Here is a 16303-nt window from a genome sequence, read left to right on the forward strand (position 1 = left end):
AGTGCCTGGCATGGATCGGTGCAGACCCTGCATCTGGCCTCGTTGCTCCTCTCGTTTCTCTGGGTCTCAGTTTTTCCCTGAGCCTGTGCTGTGCCCAGGGCTTTAAGAGCGGGAGTGGACTGGAGCCCTGCTGCCAGCTGTCCCTGTGACCCTGGCACATCCATTACCCTCTTTGACCTCAGCCTCCTTTTTTGGAAAGTGAAGGGGTTGATCTTGATAACCCCAGGCATTCTCTGATGCTATGATTAATCAAAATGTAAGATGCAAGCATTCAGTCATTCATTGACTCAACAAACCTTTATTGTGAACCTACTAAGTACCAGGTACTGTACTAGGTGTGGGATGTGCCGCATGAACAAAATGCAAAAGTCCCTGCCCTTATAGACACAGTAAACAAATGTAAAAGATGGGGCATGTCAGATTGTCGTATGTCTGTGGAGGAAAGTAAAGCAGGGAGTTGGGGGCCCTGTGGGTTGTACTTAAAAAAGCTTTTTTTGTTGTAAAAATATATAAACAAAAATTAAAAATAAAATTTACCATTTTAACTTCAAGGGTACAATTCAGTGGCATTAATTAAATTCACCACGTTGTGGGACCATCACCACTGTCTATTTCTAAAATGTTTTCACCACTCCAAACAGCAGCAGTATCCATTAAGCAGTGACTCCATTCCCTCCAGTCCGTAGCCCGCTGGTAACCACTAATTTAGTTTCTGCTTCTATGAGTTTGCCCATTCTGAGATTTCATATAAGTAGAACCCTAGAATGTTTGTCCTTTTGTGTCTGGCCTGGTTCACTCAGCATAATGTTTTCAAGGTTCATTCATGTTATAGCATGTATTAGAACTTCATTTCCGCTTATGACTGAATAATATTCCATTGTATGGATCCACCACGTTTTGTTCGTACATTTGTCTGTCGGTGGACACTTGAATTGTTTCCACCTTTTGGCTATTGTGACTAATGCCGTAATGAACTTTGGTGCCCTAGCGATAATGGAGCGCCTCTTCCTGTGCTTACTGGCCATTTGTGTATCTTTGCTAGAGAAGTGTCTATTCAAGTCCTCTACCCATGCTTTAATTGGGTTGTCTTTTTGTTGTTTCATTATAGGAGTTCCTTTATATACTCTGGATATTAAACCCTTATGCTTTGTAAATTTTTCCCCCATTCTATAGGTTGTCTTTTTTACTTCCTTGATAATGTCCTTTGATGCACAAAAGTTTTTCATTTTAATGAAGTACAGTTTATTTATTTTGTATTTTGTTGACTGTGATTCTGGTGTCATATCTAAGAGTCCAGTGCCAAATCCAAGATCATGAAGACTTACCCCTGTTTTCTTTTAAGAAGGAGCCCTGGTGACGCAGTGGTTAAGAGCTTGGCTGCTAACTGAAAGGTCAGCAGTTTGAACCCATCAGTTGCTCCGCAGGAGAAGGCTGTGGCAGTCTGCTTCTGTAAAGGTCACAGCCTTGGAAACCTCATGGGGCAGCTCTACTCCATCATATAGGGTTGCTATAAGTTGAAATCGACTCAGTGGCAAAAGATTTTTTCCTCTAAGAGTTTGATGATTTTTAGCTCTTATATTTAGGTCAGTGATCCATTTTGAGTTAACCTTTGTATATGGTGTGAAGTAGGGGTCCAACTTGATTCTTTTACATGTGGAAATTCAGTTGTTCCAGCGTCATTTCTTGAACAGACTTGTTCTTCGGGTTAAAAGGGTAGTTAGGGAGGGGCTCATTGAGAAGGTAGCATTTGAACCCAGGCCTGAAGGAGGTGAAGGAGTGAGCCACACTGATATCTGGGAAGAACATCCCAAGCAGAATATACTGCAAGTACATAGGCCCTGAGGTGGGAGCTGCCTAGTGTTCAAGGAGCAGCAAGGGGGCCAGTGTGGCTGGAGCAGAGTGAGGGAGGGGAGAGGAGTAGTAGATGAGGGCAGGGAGTTATGGGGGTGGGAGGCAGACTGTGAGGCCTGGCCAGGGATTGCACTGGCCTCTGCTTCTGCCGTCAGTGTGATGGGAGCCAGTGCAGAGCTCTGAGCAGAGGAGCAGGGTCAACCTGGCTGCTGTGTTGAGAACAGACAGTAGGGGGTGAGGGTCACAGCAGGGGGGCTAGCGAGGGGGCTGTTGCTGAGATGATGGTGTTTGGACCTGGGTGATATAAGTAAAGGTGGTGGGAAGTGGGCAGGTTCTGGAAGTACTTCAAGTACAGCCAATGGGATTTCCTGATGGATTGGACGTGGGGTATGAGAAAGAGAAGAGTCAAGAAGGAGTCTTGGGTTTTGGCCCGAGCAGTTGGAAGGATGGAGTTGCCACTCCAAAAAAAAACCAAACCAAACCTGTTGCCATTGATTTCAACTCCTATCTACGCTATTGGACAGAGTAGAACTGCCCCATAGGGTTTCCAAGAAGGCTGGTGAATTTGAACTGCCAGCCTTTTGGTTAGCAGCTGAAGCCTTAGCCACTGCCCCAGAAAGGGTAAATTGTAGGTGTAGCAGGTTCTGAGAATGATCAGGTCAGCTGGGGAGATGTTTTGTAAGTTTGAGAAGCCTGATAGAGATCCATGTAGATATTTGAGTGGGTGATGGCACAGCTGAGCCTAGGGTCCTAGCTGGAGGTACATGTTTGGGAGTCCCCTAGAATCTGGATGGTTCTTAAAGCTGAAGACAGGATGGGGTGACATAGGGAGCAAGTGCTCATTGACTGAACACCTGCTGCCTTACTGAGCCCTAACCCAGACGCTGGGCTGGGAAGGGAGGGAAGGTAAACCTGGCCGTAACCTGGTACCTGCTGAGGGTTTATCATTTCCTCAGGAGACAGAGCGCACCTTGCCAAAGCAATAAGGAACTCTTAAGATGGAATGCAGTACAATTTTAATTAAATGGCTCGGACTGAGAGCAGAGGAAGCTGAGCAGGGTGTGGTTGTGGGACTGGAGTGCTCAGAACCCGCTGCAGGAGGGTGGCTTGTCCTAGGCCTGGAGGGACAAGCTGAGCGTGGCCAGGCCAGGAGGAGGGGAAGGGCATTCCTGGCAGGAGGAACAGAGCAAGTAAACAGGCAAGGATGCGCCAGGGAGGAGATGAACTTAACTGTGGCCAAAAGGCCTGGGGTTGTAGGAAGAGCTTGGATTTTGAAGTTCATGTCCCTGCTGGGTACTTAGGGCGGTTGCTTAACTGCTGAGGCTCGAGTGCAAAACGGGACATCCCGCCTCCTTCACAGGGTTGCTGGGAGGGTGTATTAGAACGTAACAGTTGATCTGGGAGATAATAACATGCTCAGCCCGGCACGTGGCACACAGTAGGCACTCTGCACGCTTGTTGCCTTAGCACAGTCAGCCTCAGAGGCTCACCCACCCACCCCAGGGGACCACCTCCTGGTGGCCCAGCAAAGAGCAGAGCTTAGAGAGAGCCACCATGGACAACACTGGACCAGCGTTAGTGCCAGGCAGACCTGCCCGCTGTCCCTCACTAGGCAGACTGGAGGTTTGGGAGGACTGCAATGCCCGGAGCCCTGGCCACCTTTCCTGGGCCCTCTTCTATTTTAGGGTTTAGTCCCAATGAATGAGGAAGCCTTGTCTGGCCCCGCCGCAGCTAATGACAGCCTGGCCTGCCAGCCATTTAAAAACAGCTCCGCTATTTTTACTGACAAGCGGCAGCTGGCCAGTCCTTCCCAGGCAGTGCCGACATGGGATGATTTTAGGAAACCGAGGCCTTGCTAGGAAGATGGGTCATTGTCTCAAATCACAGACCTGCGATCGGGCAGGATGTGTCCCTGAGCCTTCCGGCGGGTGCCAAACATCACCTTTATACAATGATCTGAATTTAGAAATAATTCTACCCTTGCCAGTGGGGCTCAGAAGGAATTGCACAACCTGTCCACTCGAATCCTCGCCGGTGTCTCTGGGAATGAGGAGCCTCTGTCCCCAGCGAAGGGGTCACAGAAAGGATAGGGCTGGTGTGGCCATGTCCACAGGCCAAGTCCAGAGCCAAGGGCTTTTTATACCTGCAAGACATTTCTCCTTAGCTCTTTAATTGGAAGTAGTTTAAAATGGCTCTTACCAGGTGAGAATGCTGGTGATTTCCTTTCCTTCTTTCTAAGAAACTTTTTTTTTTTTTTTTTTTTGCCAGCTCTTAGCCTCTTTCTTTCTTTTTTTTATTGTGCTTTGAGTGGAAGTTTACAATTCAAGTCAGTTTCTCATACAAAAAGTTACACACACATTGTTATGTGACCCTAGTTGCTCTCCCTATAATGTGACAGCACACTCCTCTCCACCCCGGATTTCCTGTGTCCATTCAACCAGCTCCTTGCACCCTCTGCCTTCTCATCTCACCTCCGGACAGGAGCTGCCCACATAGCCTCACGTGTCTACCTGAGCTAAGAAGCTCACTCCTCACTAGTATCGTTTTATGTCCTACAGTCCAGTCTAATCTTTGTCTGAAGAGTTGGCTTTGAGAATGGTTTTACTTTTGGGCTAACAGAGTCTGGAGGCCATGACCTCTGGGGTCCCTCCAGTCTTGGTCAGACCATTAAATCTGGTCTTTTTACTAGAAGTTGAGATCTTAATCCCACTTTTCTCCTGCTCCATCTGTAAGAAACTGTTTTAAAAATGGCTCCAGGCCTCTACATAGAGACTGGGGAAGAATAGAAACAGCCTAAGGATGGGGTGGAGTCCTTGAGTGGTGCAAAAGATGAACTTGTTTGGCTGCTTATGTTGGTTCTAGTCTGCCTAGAGTGTCTCGGAAGAAAGGCCTGACAACCTATTTCTGAAAGATCACAGTCATTGAAAACCCTATGGAGCACAGTTCTACTCTGACACACTTTAACCGCCCTCCCAAAACAAAACAAAACGAAACCCACTGCTGTCAAGTCGATTCCAACTCTTAGTGACCCTTAAGGACACAATGGAGCTGCCCCATAGGGTTTCGAAGGAGTAGCTGGTAGATTTGAACTGCTGACCTTTTGGTTAGCAGCTGAGCTCTTAACCACTGTGCCACCAGGGCTGCCAACACACAGTAAGGGATGGGGTGAATGCCCCATGAAATCTCTGTCCTTCCGGTAGGCAGGGTTGTATTGTATTGGGCACGGTTTGTATGTAAGTAAAATAATGCTTTTTTGGTCCACTGCCTATTTCTAAACAAGATTGCATTTTTTTTTTTTTTTTTTGAGCAGTTGCATGATTGGTCCTGAAAGCAATAGTCATCCTGCCCCCACCCCTGCCCCCATCCTCTTCTCTGCAGCAGTCAGGGGGCTGTTCTCAGCCTCACAGCCACCAGCCCCTTTGTCTGCAGGGTGCTTCTTGGCTTCCACACCCTTTCTGTCCCTGACCTGCCCTGCCTCATGCCCCCATCCCCTCCCCTCCCCTCCTGCACAAGCTCCTTGCTCTGTCTGTCTACCTGACACCCCTCATTCTTTGACCCATTTCCTGATTCGCAGGTGGCCCCCTTCCTAGAGCAGAGCCCCATTCTGCCTCCTCTTCTTCCTGTTGTTGGGTACTGTGTCCAGTCAGTTCTGACTCAGAGACTCCATGTGACATAATAGAACTGCCCCATAGGATTTTCCTGGCTGTAATCTTTAAGGGAGCAGATTGCCAGGTCTTTCTCCCATGGAGCTGTTGGGTGGGTGCTTCATGTTGCATCATCATGGCCCCTTCTCTTCTTTCTAAACTACCTCAAACATCCAGCTACTTGCCTTCCCTCTCCATCCTGCGGTGCGGTGGCTTATTGCTTTGCGAGTTTTCCTGTGTCTCTGAGCACAGGGCTGTGCCTCTCAGCACAGGGCTGTGCCTCCCTCATCTTTGGTGACAGGCATGTTGTAGCCACGTCCCCGTTTGATGAATGAATGGCTTTGTGGAGCTCTTCCTGGTTTACAAGATACTTTCCCATCCCTGACTTTACTGAGCGATTCTACCTCCATAATCTTGGGGGCCAAGAGTTTAAGCAGCAGAACCAGGACCAGAGCCCAGCTTGTGGCACCCTGTGTCTCCCTGTGATTGGACCGCCCACCCTGGTCTCCACCTATTCTGGTCCCCTCCACCCACTCTGATCCCCTCTGCCTGCTCAGTGTGGCCTGCCATCTCCTTCCACATCTCTGAGGCTCCCAGTGTTCCTTCAGGATGGTGTGGGCGGCTGGCTTTGCAAGTTACCATTCACTCACACCACCCTGGGAATAAAGAAGGCCTGAGCCACCCAAGAAAGAAATGCTGACTGGGGGAGCGCAGGCCCCATGAGCGGGCCCACTCTGGCCCTGATTCTTGAGGCTGTGGATAATGTCGCATCTGGGGTGGCGGGGCCCACTTGGGTGTCTTCCTGCAGCAGCCGAGGGGGAGACACAGATGTAGGCAGATGTTGTGGGCCTGTGCGGAAGGGCTTCCAGCTGTGGCCCAGCTGTTTGGGAGACCAGCACTTCCTGGCTCCCAGAGGCCCCGGGGCTTGCTGCAGCCTCTCACGGATGTTGCTGGCGCCTAGAGGAGCAGCCTTGTGCCAAGCTCTCTTCTAGAGCGGCGGCTAACTGCCATGGGCCTGAGCGGAGGCCTGAGCGGGTGGTGAGAGGGAATTCATACAAGGTGAGGGTTGTCCCCACGTCATGTTTACTCTCCATGGGGGGTGGGATGCATGGCACACCTGTAGGGATTAGGGGAGGAAAGTCAGGTGTGGTGGCCATGAAATCCTGCAGAAGGAGCCTGTCTGTGTGTCCCCAGCCTGCTCGCCAGCACCCACACTGAGGAGAACCGCAGGAAGACCCACTGTCAGTCCCCTTCCGCCTGAGCACTAATCTTTCCTGAGTCTCCTGTTTCCAGGGCACTCCCCCTAAAACCTTCAGTGGCTCCCGTGGCTGCTCAGCCCTGGCTACAGAGACTACCGAGGAGCTCTCTTTTTTAAAACTTATTTTTGGTGGTTGTTGAGAGTATACACGGCAGAACATATACCAGTTCCACAGTATCTACATGTATAATTCAGAAGTGTTGATTGCATTCTTCAAGTTGTGCAACCGTTCTCACCCTCCTTTTCTGAGTGATTCCTCTCGCATGAACATTAATTCACTGCCCCCTAAACTTCCTATCTAATGTTTGGCCTCATTTATAGTTCTTAAAAGAGCACAATGTTCAAAGCAGACATTCTTTTGCTAATTAAACTATTGTTTGGTTTAAAGAAGACTTCAGGGGATATTTTTGCTTTAAGGTTTATATCTCAGGACGGTAGTTTCAGGGGTTCACGCATCCTCAGTGGCTCCAGAAAGTCGGATTCCATGAGAATTTGAAATTCTCTTCTGCATTTTCCCCTTTTTGATCAGGATTTTTCTGTAGAACCTTTGGTCAGAATGTCCAGTAATTACCCAGAAGCTTTTAACCATCCTGATGCCCAGACCCCACCCTTTAGAGGCTCTCATTGGATTGGTCTGGGATGGGGTCCAGGCACCTGCATTTTGCATGGGGTTCAGGGTGTTAACCACCACCCTAGAGGATAAATTTCCAGGCATCACTGGGGTCTCCCAAAACTGGGTCCCAACCCACAGTTTCCCTTCTTGTCCCCCAGCCTCCTTGGTCCAGCTAGGCCAGCCTTTTCACAGCCCCCAGTGCCAGGCACTACCCTGCCTCTGTGCTGCCCCATCTGGCATCCATTCCCTCCATCCAAATCAAATTGGCCTGCGTGCCTGCTGAGCCCCCATGCCCTCTGGGAAACTTCCCTTCAGTTAGTTTTGCTGTCCCTGCTCTCCCACCAGGTGGCCTGGTGCCATTTTCACAGTAGTTGCTAAGGTTCTTATTAAAAAGACTGCCACCCCCATAAGGTTAGCCATCACTCACACCTGAGATTTCGTCCCCCTGAGCAGCTTCATGTCTTGCTGGCCCTTGTCCCCCAGGGCCTTTCTGGTATTTCCCCAGCCTGGGAGCCAGGGTCACAGGGCTGTATGCATGGTCCTCTGGCTCTGAGTCCTGAACCATGTGAGAAACAGGCAAAGAAGTCAGGCAGGGACCAGTTAGGGTCAGAGGCCAAGATAGGGGTCTCCCCTTCCCACCTGAGATGGGCTCACCCACCTGGGCCCAGACTGAGCAGCTGGAGGCCGCAGACCAGGCAGAGGGCAAATCAAGAAGGGAGATGGTGCACTGCCCGGGGCAGAACTCAGCCTGCTGTCTTCCCAGGACAGCAGTCACACCCATCGCACCCCTCGCTGGGGAAGGCTGAGGGGGCTGGAGAGAGGAGCTGAGAGCCTTCCATCCACAGTCCTGGGAGGCTAGGGGTGAAGGGGTAGATGTCACACCTCAGGGACAACAGGAGTTGGCAATGAGGGTCCTTGTGGTTAGAGCTTGGCAGAACCTACACCCTTCACCAGAGCTTCCACCCTGGGGCCTGTGACCTGTCCACACGTCGTCTGTATGGAGCTTTCCTGTTGAAAGCTCCTTCTTGTCAGGCATGCTCAGTCACCCTCAGGACAGGACAACAAGATGGTAGTTATAGTTCCGTGGTGAGGAAATGGAGGCTCAGGGAGGTGGGGCAACTTGCAGGCCCATGCCTCACAGGTATATGTGTGTGTGGGGGGGATGTTCCTGGCACCCAGGCACCAGCCAGGCCCCTGGGCAGGGGTAACACCCTTAGCCTTGCTCTCTGAATCGCTTTCTTCCCATCCCACCTCTGGTGCCCACGGCAGTGGTGTGTGTATGCATGTGTGTATATATGTGGGGTGTGTGTATGTGTTATGTATGTGTATATATGTGGCATGTGCATGTGTGTGTGTGGTATATGTATGTGATATATGTGTGGTGTATATATGGGGTGTGTGTGTCTGTGTTGTATATATGTGCTGTGTCTGTGTTGTATAAATGTGCTGTGCGTGTGTTAATATATGTGTGGGGTGTGTGTCTGTGTTGTATATATGTGAGGTGTGTGTGGTGTATGTATGTGGTGTGTGTCTGTGTCGTATATATGTGGTGTGTGTGTGTGTGGTGTATATATGTAGTGTGTGTGTGGTATACATATATGGTGTGTGTGTGTGTAGTGTGGTGGGGGGCAGGTGTCAGTGTAACTATTCTTGTCCCTTCTAACTCTCCCCATGCGAACTCTCACCTGTCCCTTCTTCCAGGCGAAGGCAGCCAAGGAGGAGCAGGAGGCACGGAAGCTGCAGCTGAGGAGCCTACAGTACCTGGAGCGCTACGTCTACCTGATTCTCTTCAATGCTTACCTCCACCTGGAGAAGACCAACTCCTGGCAGAGGCCCTTCAGCACCTGGATGCGGGAGGTGAGAGAGGGCCCGTGGTGTGATGGGTTTACACAGACTCAGCATCACCCCACAGGGTCCCTGCTGAGTAGGGGAGCTCCCATCTCTCAGTCTAGAGGAAGCATCCATTTTGCTAAGTGTCCGTGCTTGGCAGTCATTGAGTCAAAGGTTGAAGAGTGAGTGAATGAATGAATGAATGTGGAGGAGGGAGGAGACAGGTGTGTTGGGAACAGGGCAGCACAGAGTGCTGGGCGGGGTCCCTCCTGGGATGTGGGTTCTCACCGCCCTCCTGGCACCAAAGAGGAGAAGGGAACTGACCCTGGCTGGGCACTGTATGCCCATAGCCCTTGTTAGTGTTCTTGTGAGAGGCAAGGTGGCTTGGTGGTGAAGGGTTCTACCACCACAGCTGCCCAGCTGTGGCCGTGGACAAGTTAGTCAACCCCCCTGAGCCCACTGTCCTCAACTTTAAAATGGGAATGATGTCGGCAATGTTACCACTACCACAAAAGGCTGTGGTAGAGATTCAACGTGAGATACGTAGGGTGCCATCTTCCAGGCCCTGTGGTAAGCGAATGTGCCTTAAACAGTGTTATATTCTTCTCCCATTTTTCAGAGGAGGAAACTGAGTACAGAGAGCTTAAACAACTTCTTCAGGGTCAGCATTAGAGCTGGCTGGTTGACTTTAAAGCCCCCGTGTTCTTGCTTAAGATAAGCTACCCTGACCGTTCACCGTCTATGGGTCCTCCCTGCCTGGCCTCCCCGGCTCTTCCTCAAGCTTGACAGTTTTAGAGGCAGAGCTGTTGCCTGGGCCCCTCTAGGTCAGAAGAGAGGCCTCCTTTCGCCCCTAGGCAAAGCCACCTGTAATTACCCCTCTGCCGGGAAGCTGGCCCTTCCTGACCTCGCCAGCCCAATATTCCAGGCTGGAATTAGTTCCCGCCATGGGCAGCCCTGGTGGCATAGTGGCTAAGAGCTTGGCTGTTAACCAAAAGGTTGGCAGTTCGAATCCACCAGCTGCTCCGTGGAAACCCTATGAGGCAGTTCTATCTACTCTGTCCTATAGGGTCGCTATGAGTCGGAATCGACTGGATGGCAACAGGTTTGGTTTTTTGGTTTATGGGCTGTCCACTGGTGGTGGGAGAGCAGGAGGCCAGTGACCTAAGCCAGGTGGTAGAGGAAGGGCACGGGTTGAGGCAGATATGGGGTGGACCCCGAGCTGTAGGGAGCGCAGGCAGGGAGAATCCTGCAATGCCAAGACAGGAGTGGTGGCGGCCAGGGACCAGCCTTGAGGGTGGACTTTGGCTGTCAGGGTGGGGCTGCATTTGAAATTCATGACCCACCGCATGGAAACCCTGGTAGTGTAGTGGTCAAGAGCTATAGCTGCTAATCATAAGGTCAGCAGTTTGGATCTACCAGGCGCCCCTTGGAAACCCTGTGGGGCAGTTCTGCTCTGTCCTAAGAGGTTGCTATGAGTCAGAAATGACTCAGCGGCAGTGGGTTTGGTTTTTCTTTGGGCGGGCCGGCGGGGGGAGTGGTGGTTCACACATGTGGATGAGTGTTGAGCCAGGAGACCTGACAGGGTCATACCAAGGCCATGTCAGGGCCACCCTCTTAAGCAGGACTAGGGTCAGTGTTCTCACAGAGCCCTGGGTGGGGCCTGGGGGTGGTGGGAACTAAGACAGCTTTGGTTCTGTTTGGAGAGTAGAAATTGGGGAACCAGAGCTGGGGAGGAAGCTGGATCCCCGACCAACTGAGTCTGGGTGGTCGGCATTGGGGGATGCCAAAGAAGGAGAGAGCTGCTGGCCCAGGCAGGAGAGTGAGTTCCAGCCCCAGGGGCCCCCAGCCCCTCTCCCAGGGGCGAGTAGAGGGTAGGGCAAGGGTTTCCTGGGGACAGGGAAGAGGGACAAACTGATCCTTTTGTTCTCTGTGGAGCTGACATCCTCCTCATCCCCCAGGATGGCGGGGGATAGAAGGGAACTGGCGGTTGAATGGTTTGAGTGTGGGGCCAGGGCCTGGGCCACTGGGAAGCAGAACCAGTTCTGTCTGGCTCATGGTGGGCCCCACAGCCTGGCCACACCCCAGGGGCCTCTGGTGGCTTCTGCAGCCACCTGTCTTTTCCAGCCCTCTTGGTGGGCCCAGCTGAATACCCGAAGCGAGGCTGGCCTGGGCTGTGAGTGACCACAAGGGGCATGGGAGCCACAGAGGCCACAGCAGGTGCTGCCCCTCCCACCCCCCAGTGCTCAATGGACAGTGGTCCTCATTGTACATCTGTCCAGCACTTACTATCTACTGAGTGCTGGCCATGCTTTAAAAAAAAATTTTTGTCGTAGTTCACAAGTACGTAACAAAGTTTACCATTTTAACTGTTTTTGAGTATACAAATCAGAGGCATTAAGCGTATTCACAGTGTCGCATATGCATGACCACTGTCTGCTTCCAGATCTTTTTTACCATCCCAAACAGAAACTGTCCCCATTAATCCATGCTACGTAACCCTCCTGGCGACACTCCTAGGAGGCAGAGACTCTTACTCCGGCGTAAGGAGTAACAGCTCAGAGAAGTTAACAGAATCCAGAGAGGAAACTTGCTCAGGCCGAGGAGCTGTGAGGCCTTGGTGCACAGTGAGGGAGGGACGACACGAGGAAGTGGACAACGGGCTGACAGTGCCCACCCTCCTGGTAACGCCGCCCCATCTCTGCTTCCCTCTCAGGTGGCCTCAAAGGCTGGTATCTACGAGATCCTCAACCAGCTGGGCTTCCCTGAGCTCGAGGACACGGAGGGCCAGCCCTTCTCGAAGCTCCGCTACAGGTGGCAGGAGTGGAGCCGAAGCACCGAGCCCCCTGCTGGGGATTCCTCGTAGGGGGGCACTCCTCCCTGTCCCCATCCTCTCTCAAGCCCCCACGCTTGCTTGCCAAGAGCCCCAGGTGCTTTTCCCTAGGAGTGGCTTCCAGGGGTCCCAACCTTGAGGAAAAGATTTCCCAGCTTCCTGGAGAGAAAGTGGGGTAGAGTTGGGACCCCTGTTTTGAAAGAGCTTTTTGTAGGGACATTTACTGCACACAGTCGTGCCTTGTAAATGACAGGAGCATGTGGGTGGCCCTCCAGGATGGCCAGGTGTGTGCACTGGCAGAGAGCTGGGCACTCAGCCCCAAGGAGCTCACTCCTTGAATTTCCCCCAGAGTTACCTGCTACTTCTGTCCCCTCCTAGCACCTCTGAGAACAACACAGTACAGGCACTGGCCAGTGTGAGCCCCCTTCCCTTTCTGTCTCGTGCCTCACTCCCCGTTTGCCGCTCTGTTTTGCTGCCTGAGCACTGCCCTGGGCAGGTGGTGGGGAGTCCCTGGCTACCTGGGGGTGGGGGCGCTCTAGGCGGGTTTATTGCTTTAAAGGCAGCTTCACACAGCCTCCTTGCTTCTCATGCTGCACCTCCAACCTGGGAGACTTCCGGGACAGCCATGTGGCCGTTGGGGCTGGCCGGGGCCCTTGCTGCTTCTTCTTCCTTTTCCCTCTCCCTTCCCCCTGGAGCTCGCTGGCTGGACTGGGGAGGTTTCCTGAGGGAACTGGAAACGTGCAGGGGAAGGAAAGAGCCTCTGGAAGGCGGATAGAGCACTGTGGAAGAGGCCTGCTCGATTTGCCTGGGAGCCTGGGTGAGGTGCTGAGGAAGCCAGAGCCTCCAGCCGCAGTTCTGCCTGTGCCTCCTCCCTGTCCCAACAGCCTGGGATGGCCCTCGCCCCCACCTGCGGCAGGAGCCCCAGAGATTGCTGAGCTCAAGTGTAATCAGTGGGGTGGCCCTGAGTGAATAGTAGAGTGTGTGAGGGTGGGCTCGGGAGAGAGAGAGGGAGTCGCCTAAATTCCAGGCCATCCCTCCTGAGAACCACTGAGCAGCCTCCAGTGGGAGCAGAAAGGGCCAGGCCCTGCTGAGCTAGAGGCTGTCATGGTCCACTGCCCCGTCAGTGGGGAGACTGCTGCTGCCTCGGAGTGGAGCCTGGCAGCTTCTCTGTCAGGGACTGGTGCTGGCTGACATACAGGAGTTGAGCAGCCAGTGGGCTGTCCACCTGGCCTGGGCTCATCAAGGCCAGGGAAGCTTCTCTTTGGCCTTACGGGCTTCTGCAGAAAAACGGAGGTGTCATTAGTTTGAAAAGGCTGAAGTTCACATCAACCCCCTTTTGGGAAATATTTGACCATCTTGGCTGAATTCTTTTTGCGAAACTACTGTATGTTCACTACCTTTTCAGATTTGTTGTTGTTTTTGCATGTATTAAAGAGTTTTAATTCTTTACAGACAAGGTCTTGATGAGGGGTCAGAGAGCAGGGCTGAAGTGTGAGGGATCTTAGTGTTCTCACGATTAGCCTTGACTTTCTGCTGTGCTGGGACCAATGGCCGGTCACTTCACCTCTCTGCCTCAGTTTCCCCATCTGTAAAATGGGAGACTAATACTTGCCTACCTCACAGGGGTGTTGTGAGGATTCGTTTGTGATTTTCTTTTTTTTTTTGTACAGAGCTTTTGAGCATTAAAAACGGCTAAATGTGAAACATGCCTGGTTGTTGATTTGTCTTTAGCACGGGGGGAGAGGTTATAGACCTGACATAAGCTGGGGTCCCTGCTCTTTCAGAGTAAGAAGGGGTGGGCAAAGTGAGTCAAAAACACTTATTTGGGACAAGACCTCCATTCTCAGAGAAGGTGGGATTTTCCAGACACTGCTTTCTTCCCCTCAGATCCTCAGTAGGGCCTTCCCCTATGTCATGCTGAGGCCCTCCTTGAAGAAAGCAACATAATTCACACTGAGGTGTGAGGGACTGATGTAGCACCACCTTAGAGAAAGAGACTGACCTGGGACTTCAGAAGCTGTAAAAGAGACTGAAGTTCAGCCTCTACTTCCTTTCCCTCACACCGTGGCCCTGCTGGGCCCCTGCAGCTGCCATGGCTGAGCTCGCTTGAAGCGCTGAGAGATTAGTGTGTAAAGAGCCAGTGGGGAGAGTGAGGCAGAGAGAGCACCGCCCCAGTGCTTCTCCCCAAGCACCTCCAGGGAATTAGGGGGACAAGGCCCTCTGGGTTGTAGTTCCAGGGCCAGCTAGGGGTGGTCAGAATGGGACCCAGAGCCTCCACTGCCCATTGGGGTAGTAATCTCTGGCCTGTGGGAAGAGGCCTCCTGGATTATTTCCTAGCCCAGCAGGGTGTGTGAGTTGTCATTTCTGGGTCTCCGTGGCTTCCGAGTGTCAGCGTAGAGGGATGTACACTGGGCAGGGGTGGGGGCCGTCTTTGGTTCTGCTTAGAGGGAGACTGGGTAGGTGTCCATAGGAGCGTGTGTGTCCCCCGTCTCCCCCAGGCCTTCCTTTGTCCTAGGGGGTCATCTAGCAATTAAACAGCAATATGAGTTTACTCTTCAGGAGCTCGTGCCCGTCTGATTCAACAAGTTCAGATGTGTAGAACCTTTAGCACAACCCTGATACAGTAAGCACGCGATCTGTTTTTCTTTTAAATAATATATTATTGTGTTTTCAGTGAAAGTTTACACAGCAGTTTGAGTCCCTTTCAACAATCTCTACCCAAGTTGTTCAGTGACTGGTTACATTCTTCACAACGCATCAACATTCTCCTTTCTATTCTGGTTGTTCCATTTCCATTAATCTAGTTTCCCTGACCCATATGTTCTCATCTGTGTTTTAAAGTAATTGTTGACTGGTCACATGCAGGTGATTTTTTAAAAGCACAGTACTTATGGGTGATGTTATTATTTCTAATTTTTTTTTACACAGCACAGCATACACCAATTCAACAGTTTCTACATGTATAATTTAGGGTATTTATTATTTTTTCAGCCAATTTGTTATTTAGCTACTAACCTCAGGGGTTCAATCAATTTTTTAAATTTTAATTTTACTGTGGTAAAGTACATGTAACAAAAATACCTTTTTAAACATTTTTTAAGGGTACAATTCAGTGACATTAATTATATTCACCATGTTGTGCTACCATCACCACTGTTCATTTCCAGAAGTTTTTCATCACCCCAAACAGCAACTCTGTACCCCTAAGCAATGGCTTCCCAGTCCCCTGCCCACCCGCCCCGGTAACCTCAAATAGACTTTGATCTCTATGCATTTGCTTATTCTAAATATTTCATCTAAGTGGGATCATAGAGTTTAATCCTTTTGCGTCTGGCTTATTTCACGCAGAAGAATGTTTTCAAGATTCATCCTCGTTGTAGCACGGTCACGGCTGAGTAATCTTCCATTGTATGGATACCACATATTGCTGAATCGTTCATCTGTTGCTGGCCACTTGGGTTGTTTCTACCTTCGGGCTATTGTGAGTAATGCTGCAGTGAACATGTGTAAAAGTATCTCTTTGGGTCCCTGCTTTCAAGTCCTTTGGGTACATAGCTAGGAGGCGAATTGCTGGGTCATATGTTAACTCTGGTTTAAACATTTTTGAGAAACCACCAAACTGTCTCCCACAGCAGCTGCACCGTTTTACATCTCCACCAGCAACAGATAAGGGTTGCAGTCTCTCCGCAATCTCACCGACACTTGTTTCTGTTTTTCTGATAATAGCCATCCCAGTGGGGGAGAGGTGTCAGCCTGGTTTGCCACCATGTCCAGACCAGTCAGGCCTTAGCTTGGGTTCAGGGAGACCCTGTCTGACTGATGTGAAGGGGGCGAGCACAGTCTGATATGAGGGAGCCTTGCAGGGTGGGTATATATGCACCTGGCTGTGACCAGTGATTCAACAGAAACTGGGCAGCTAAATGTACCCGGCACCATGCTACCATCAGGGAGCTGTGTGCCTGCTGTCCAGGAGCCTGTGGAATTTCGGGGAAGAGAGACAGTGAGCAAGTCATTCCCAATAGGTGTGGCTCATGAGCGCTGGATGGTGCAGGGGTGCCGCAGGGCAGAGGCCAGGCCCAGCTTCCATTACTCCCTTTTTACAGAGCTTCTTGAACAAGGAATCACTGATGTCATGGACCTGGGCATGGCATGGGGAGAGTGGGCAGAGAGTGCCTGCATAGGGCCACCCCACCCCAGGAAACCATACAGCACCAATAACACGGCTTGTTCCTGTCTCAGCTCTTCATCCTACTTGCCGTCCCATCCATTGACCAGAC

General features: G+C 51.3%; 1 protein-coding gene across 4 annotated transcripts in view; it reads left to right on the plus strand.

Moving 5' to 3' along the window:
• The window catches only part of PALD1 (phosphatase domain containing paladin 1), a 90679-nt gene extending 76346 nt beyond the window's left edge, over positions 1–14333 (plus strand). For 3 of the 4 annotated variants that reach the window (XM_064269666.1, XM_064269664.1, XM_064269665.1), the window contains exons 19-20: positions 9068–9223; positions 11910–14333. In XM_064269666.1, the coding sequence (XP_064125736.1) occupies positions 9068–9223; positions 11910–12059 (306 nt within the window). In that variant the 3' untranslated portion in view covers positions 12060–14333. The remainder of the gene's footprint in view (positions 1–9067; positions 9224–11909) is intronic. The other variant, XM_064269667.1, reaches the window with a different exon arrangement.
• Positions 14334–16303: the final 1970 nt, after the last annotated feature.

The sequence above is a fragment of the Loxodonta africana genome, chromosome 16, assembly GCF_030014295.1.
Source record: "Loxodonta africana isolate mLoxAfr1 chromosome 16, mLoxAfr1.hap2, whole genome shotgun sequence".
In the NCBI taxonomy this organism is placed as follows: Eukaryota; Metazoa; Chordata; class Mammalia; order Proboscidea; family Elephantidae; genus Loxodonta; species Loxodonta africana.